At 47.4% G+C, this 7,500-nt stretch overlaps 1 protein-coding gene across 1 annotated transcript in view; it reads right to left on the reverse strand.

The window, feature by feature from the left end:
* LOC143276149 (uncharacterized) overlaps positions 1-7,500 on the reverse strand; it is a 27,524-nt gene that overhangs the window by 14,508 nt on the left and 5,516 nt on the right. The window contains exon 2 of the mRNA XM_076580567.1: positions 1,212-1,748. Within this exon, the coding sequence (XP_076436682.1) occupies positions 1,212-1,706 (495 nt within the window). The 5' untranslated portion in view covers positions 1,707-1,748. The remainder of the gene's footprint in view (positions 1-1,211; positions 1,749-7,500) is intronic.

Genomic DNA, 7,500 nt, shown 5'->3' on the forward strand with positions numbered 1-7,500 from the left:
AAATCCCCCTGTCATACTGAACAGCTGAAATCCCCCCTGTCATACTGAACAGCTGAAATCCCCCTGTCATACTGAACAGCTGAAATACCCCTGTCATGCTGAACACCTGAAATACCCCTGTCATACTGAACAGCTGAAATACCCCTGTCATACTGAACACCTGAAATACCCCTGTCATACTGAACAGCTGAAATACCCCTGTCATACTGAACACCTGAAATACCCCCTGTCATACTGAACAGCTGAAATCCCCCTGTCATACTGAACAGCTGAAATCCCCCTGTCATACTGAACAGCTGAAATACCCCTGTCATACTGAACAGCTGAAATACCCCTGTCATACTGAACAGCTGAAAGAAGGGAAGGAAAGAAAGACAGAGAAAAGACAGGAAAAAGGAAAGAAAGGAAGAAATGATTAAAGAAAGAAAGAAAGAAAGAAATGATTAAAGAAAGAAAGGAATGAAGGAAGAAATGATTAAAGAAAGAAAGGCAGAAAGACAGACACAAAGAAAGAAAGGAAGAAAGAAAGAAAGGAAGAAATGATTAAAGAAAGAAAGGAAGAAAGAAATGATTAAAGAAAGGAAGAAAGAAAGAAAGGAAGAAATGATTAAAGAAAGAAAGAAAGGAAGGAAGAAATGATTAAAGAAAGAAAGAAAGAAACGAAGAAATGATTAAAGAAAGAAAAACGAAAGACAGACAGACAGACAGAAAGAAAGAAACAAAAGAATGGAGAAAAAAGAACTAAAGAAAGAAGGAAAAACCGAGACAGACAGAAAGAATGAATGAATGAAAAACAGAAAGAAACGAAGAAATGATTAAAGAAAGAAAGGAAGGAAGAAAGACAGATACAAAGAAAGAACTAAAAAAAAAAGACAGAAAGAAAGAAAGGAAGGAAGAAAGTAAAAAAAGGATCTAAAGAAAGAATGAACTAAAGAAAGACAGAAAGAAAGAAAGGAAGAAGGAAATTTTAAAAAGACCTAAAGAAAGAGAGAACTAAAGAAAGACAGACAGACAGACAGAAAAACAGAAAGACAGACAGACAGACAGAAAGAAAGATAGTCAGAAACACAGAAAGAACTAAAGAAAGAGGGGAAGGAAGGAAGAAGACAGAGAGAAAGAACTAAAGAAAGAAAGAAAGGAAAAGAAAAACCAGAACCAAGCCCCCCCCCCCCCCCCCCCCCCAACAGCACAATCACTCACAACAACCCTACCTGAAAAATCCCCGTCATGCTGAACAAAGCCTCCTCAGTTGCCAGACTCAGGCATGACGTCACCAGCACCACCCACGCCCAACCCCCGTCCACGTCACGCCTCCCTCTGACGTCACCGCCACCCCCTTCTCTGCTGGCGTCAACACTCCTTGCCACGCCGCCACCACCACCGTCATCACCACCACCGCCGTCATCGTCACCACCACCACCACCATCACCACCACCGCTGTCATCGTCACCACCACCAACACCGTCATCACCACCACCGCCGTCATCGTCACCACCAACACCGTCATCACCACTACCGTCATTCTCCTTCACCGTAACCATGTCTGTGTCGTCAACTCTGATGACGACATCGCTGCCGAGAGAGTCCGAAGCCGAAGATATGAACGGTGTTTCCGCCGACGCTGAACATTCACAACAGTCAGTGCTTGCGTCATCATCGTCACAGGAGGGTTGTACCGCTGACGTCAGGGTGTTGAATTGCGTCATGGTGGATGGTGGGTGTCGCTCAACTTGAACCACGGGCTGTAACTGAACAGCGTTTCCGTTTCCGCTGTGAAGTTGTTGTTGTTGATGTTGTTGTTGTTTTTGTGTGTGTTTTTCTGTTGGCGTCAGTGGTCAGGTGGATATATGATAAAACACACACACACACACACACACACACACACACACACACATATATATATATATATATCACACACACATACTTATATATATATATATATATATATATATATATATATATATATATGTGTGTGTGTGTGTGTGTGTGTGTGTGTGTGTGTGTGTGTGTGTGTGTGAATCATATCATATATCAAGCATTCGTCAATCTTCAAGTCTTGAATCCAGCTGGTGATTCCCCACTCTGTCAGTGATCTTCACGTGTAGCAGAAAGTCAGTCAGTGGTCTATACGTGTAGCAGAAAGTCAGAGGTCTTCACGTGTAGCAGAAAGTCAGTGATCTTCACGTGTAGCAGAAAGTCAGTCAGTGATCTTCACGTGTAGCAGAAAGTCAGTGATCTTCACGTGTAGCAGAAAGTCAGTCGTGGTCTTCACGTGTAGCAGAAAGTCAGTGGTCTTCACGTGTAGCAGAAAGTCAGTGATCTTCACGTGTAGCAGACGTGGTCTTCACGTGTAGCAGAAAGTCAGTCAGTGATCATCACGTGTAGCAGAAAGTCAGAGGTCTTCACGTGTAGCAGAAAGTCAGTGATCTTCACGTGTAGCAGAAAGTCAGTGATCTTCACGTGTAGCAGAAAGTCAGTGATCTTCACGTGTAGCAGAAAGTCAGTCAGTGATCTTCACGTGTAGCAGAAAGTCAGTGATCTTCACGTGTAGCAGAAAGTCAGTGATCTTCACGTGTAGCAGAAAGTCAGTGATCTTCACGTGTAGCAGAAAGTCAGTCAGTGATCTTCACGTGTAGCAGAAAGTCAGTGATCTTCACGTGTAGCAGAAAGTCAGTGATCTTCACGTGTAGCAGAAAGTCAGTCAGTGATCTTCACGTGTAGCAGAAAGTCAGTCAGTGATCTTCACGTGTAGCAGAAAGTCAGTGATCTTCACGTGTAGCAGAAAGTCAGTGATCTTCACGTGTAGCAGAAAGTCAGTCAGTGATCTTCACGTGTAGCAGAAAGTCAGTCAGTGATCTTCACGTGTAGCAGAAAGTCAGTGATCTTCACGTGTAGCAGAAAGTAAGTCAGTGGTCTTCACGTGTTGCAGAAAGTCAGTCAGTGATCATCACGTGTTCCAGAAAGTCAAACCAAAAGGTTTAAAGGTCCCCAAGTTTTTTTTACGAGCAACGGAGCATTGAACTCATACCCACGGTATCCAGGGCTCTGCATAGGAAGGTGGGGCCCAGTCCTCTTCTGCCGCCAGTTTGAACATTCCTCACCCGAGATCAGATACCCGTTCAAACAGCAGGGTGGAGTGAGGAACATCGGAGTAAAGTGCCTTTCCCAAGGACACAACACCATGCCGAAACGGGGCCTGGTCACTGGTGAACACTGGACCACAAGTCCAACGTCTGACCGATTCTGCCATGGTGCCCGTGTTTGTGTGTATGTTGTATGTGTACAGATGTGTGTGTATGTTGTATGTATACAGATGTGTGTGTATGTTGTATGTGTACAGACGTAGAAGAAATCAAACACTCACCTTGAAGATCCCTGCGAATGCAATTTCAAGTGCACAGCGAGCTGAAGAAACATGAACTTAGACCCGACAGAAAACAAAAAAACAACACGCCACCTTCTAAGAAACGAGTTATGGCGGATGATAATAATGATAATGATATTGATAATAACAGTAATCATCATCTCATCATTATCATCATCATCACCACCATCATCATCATCATTATAATCACCATCACCATCATCATCGCCACCATCATCGTCATTATCATCATCACCATCAACACAATCACCATCACCACCACCATCATCATCATCACCATCATCATCGTCATCGTCATCGTCATCAGCAGCATCGTCACCATCATTGCCACCACCACCGCCATCATCATCATCATCACCATCATCATCACCATCATCATCACCATCATCACCATCACCATCACCATCACCATCATCATCACCATCACCATCATCATCATCATCACCATCATCATCATCGGGGGTTCTGATGGGTCACAAGAACAACTGGCGAGGTCTCAGACATACAAGGAAATAAGCAATATACCAGAAAGAGACTTTTATAGGTGCTTGAATTCAAGTCTAAAACCTCGTCAGTTGACTCTCTCAGACTTTGGTCCGATTCGCAGACCAATTCTGAGTTTAGCTCTCAGACTATTATCAAATTCATTACGGACCAAGTATTGTTCTAATGTCAAGTGCATATGCTTTAGTATCCTGACAATTAAGCATATAATTTTTGACTGAAGCCTTATGTACACGAAAGTGTGTCTTCACAAGTGACTGAGAACGTTGATGTTTTTGACTTTTTGCATTCATTATCAGTTGTTTCGCTTGTCAGTTTAACGACTTCTCTTTTACAAAGTCCTTTAAGTAATTTCCTGTAATTGTATTTAGATTTTTTTTTCAAATTCCACCCTCATTTCACCCTCATTTGCCCAGTTTCCCCCCAACCCTCCATTCATTCACATCTCCCACCCCTTCTAACCGATAATACTCAAATGTATTCATAAATACTTTGAACAAAATGTCTTCAATCACCGATATGTGTGACGGGACATTAAACAAAATCCTTTCTCTTCCCAGGCAGAACTCCTTGCGAGAGCCTCCGCTGCTGTCCACACTGGAGAGTCTGTCTCTACTGCTGTCCACACTGGAGAGTCTGTCTCTACTGCTGTCCACACTGGAGAGTCTCTACTGCTGTCCACACTGGAGAGTCTGTCTCTACTGCTGTCCACACTGGAGAGTCTCTACTGCTGTCCACACTGGAGAGTCTGTCTCTACTGCTGTCCACACTGGAGAGTCTCTACTGCTGTCCACACTGGAGAGTCTGTCTCTACTGCTGTCCACACTGGAGAGTCTGTCTCTACTGCTGCCCACACTGGAGAGTCTGTCTCTACTGCTGTCCACACTGGAGAGTCTGTCTCTACTGCTGTCCACACTGGAGAGTCTGTCTCTACTGCTGTCCACACTGGAGAGTCTGTCTCTACTGCTGCCCACACTGGAGAGTCTGTCTCTACTGCTGTCCACACTGGAGAGTCTGTCTCTACTGCTGTCCACACTGGAGAGTCTGTATCTACTGCTGCCCACACTGGAGAGTCTGTCTCTACTGCTGCTGTCCACACTGGAGAGTCTGTCTCTACTGCTGCCCACACTGGAGAGTCTCTACTGCTGTCCACACTGGAGAGTCTGTCTCTACTGCTGTCCACACTGGAGAGTCTGTCTCTACTGCTGTCCACACTGGAGAGTCTGTCTCTACTGCTGTCCACACTGGAGAGTCTGTCTCTACTGCTGTCCACACTGGAGAGTCTGTCTCTACTGCTGTCCACACTGGAGAGTCTGTCTCTACTGCTGCCCACACTGGAGAGTCTGTCTCTACTGCTGTCCACACTGGAGAGTCTGTCTCTACTGCTGCCCACACTGGAGAGTCTGTCTCTACTGCTGTCCACACTGGAGAGTCTGTCTCTACTGTCCACACTGGAGAGTCTGTATCTACTGCTGCCCACACTGGAGAGTCTGTATCTACTGCTGCCCACACTGGAGAGTCTGTCTCTACTGTCCACACTGGAGAGTCTGTCTCTACTGCTGTCCACACTGGAGAGTCTGTATCTACTGCTGCCCACACTGGAGAGTCTGTCTCTACTGCTGCCCACACTGGAGAGTCTCTACTGCTGTCCACACTGGAGAGTCTGTCTCTACTGCTGTCCACACTGGAGAGTCTGTCTCTACTGCTGCCCACACTGGAGAGTCTCTACTGCTGTCCACACTGGAGAGTCTGTCTCTACTGCTGTCCACACTGGAGAGTCTGTCTCTACTGCTGCTGTCCACACTGGAGAGTCTGTCTCTACTGCTGCTGTCCACACTGGAGAGTCTGTCTCTACTGCTGTCCACACTGGAGAGTCTGTCTCTGCTGTCCACACTGGAGAGTCTGTCTCTACTGCTGCCCACACTGGAGAGTCTGTCTCTACTGCTGCTGTCCACACTGGAGAGTCTGTCTCTACTGCTGCTGTCCACACTGGAGAGTCTGTCTCTACTGCTACCCACACTGGAGAGTCTGTCTCTACTGCTGTCCACACTGGAGAGTCTGTCTCTACTGCTGCCCACACTGTAGAGTCTGTCTCTACTGCTGTCCACACTGGAGAGTCTGTCTCTACTGCTACCCACACTGGAGAGTCTGTCTCTACTGCTGCCCACACTGGAGAATCTCTACTGCTGTCCACACTGGAGAGTCTGTCTCTACTGCTGCCCACACTGGAGAGTCTGTCTCTACTGCTGCCCACACTGGAGAGTCTGCCTCTACTGCTGCCCACACTGGAGAGTCTGTATCTACTGCTGCCCACACTGGAGAATCTCTACTGCTGTCCACACTGGAGAGTCTGTCTCTACTGCTGTCTACACTGGAGAGTCTGCCTCTACTGCTGCCCACACTGGAGAGTCTGTATCTACTGCTGTCCACACTGGAGAGTCTGTCTCTGCTGTCCACACTGGAGAGTCTGTACTGCTGTCCACACTGGAGAGTCTGTCTCTACTGCTGTCCACACTGGAGAGTCTGTCTCTACTGCTGTCCACACTGGAGAGTCTGTACTGCTGTCCACACTGGAGAGTCTGTCTCTACTGCTGCCCACACTGGAGAGTCTGTCTCTACTGCTGTCCACACTGGAGAGTCTGTCTCTACTGTCCACACTGGAGAGTCTGTATCTACTGCTGCCCACACTGGAGAGTCTGTATCTACTGCTGCCCACACTGGAGAGTCTGTCTCTACTGTCCACACTGGAGAGTCTGTCTCTACTGCTGTCCACACTGGAGAGTCTGTATCTACTGCTGCCCACACTGGAGAGTCTGTCTCTACTGCTGCCCACACTGGAGAGTCTCTACTGCTGTCCACACTGGAGAGTCTGTCTCTACTGCTGTCCACACTGGAGAGTCTGTCTCTACTGCTGCCCACACTGGAGAGTCTCTACTGCTGTCCACACTGGAGAGTCTGTCTCTACTGCTGTCCACACTGGAGAGTCTGTCTCTACTGCTGTCCACACTGGAGAGTCTGTACTGCTGTCCACACTGGAGAGTCTGTCTCTACTGCTGCCCACACTGGAGAGTCTGTCTCTACTGCTGTCCACACTGGAGAGTCTGTCTCTACTGTCCACACTGGAGAGTCTGTATCTACTGCTGCCCACACTGGAGAGTCTGTATCTACTGCTGCCCACACTGGAGAGTCTGTCTCTACTGTCCACACTGGAGAGTCTGTCTCTACTGCTGTCCACACTGGAGAGTCTGTATCTACTGCTGCCCACACTGGAGAGTCTGTCTCTACTGCTGCCCACACTGGAGAGTCTCTACTGCTGTCCACACTGGAGAGTCTGTCTCTACTGCTGTCCACACTGGAGAGTCTGTCTCTACTGCTGCCCACACTGGAGAGTCTCTACTGCTGTCCACACTGGAGAGTCTGTCTCTACTGCTGTCCACACTGGAGAGTCTGTCTCTGCTGTCCACACTGGAGAGTCTGTCTCTACTGCTGCCCACACTGGAGAGTCTGTCTCTACTGCTGCTGTCCACACTGGAGAGTCTGTCTCTACTGCTGCTGTCCACACTGGAGAGTCTGTCTCTACTGCTACCCACACTGGAGAGTCTGTCTCTACT

Source organism: Babylonia areolata, chromosome 31, assembly GCF_041734735.1.
Source record: "Babylonia areolata isolate BAREFJ2019XMU chromosome 31, ASM4173473v1, whole genome shotgun sequence".
Taxonomy (NCBI): domain Eukaryota; kingdom Metazoa; phylum Mollusca; class Gastropoda; order Neogastropoda; family Buccinidae; genus Babylonia; species Babylonia areolata.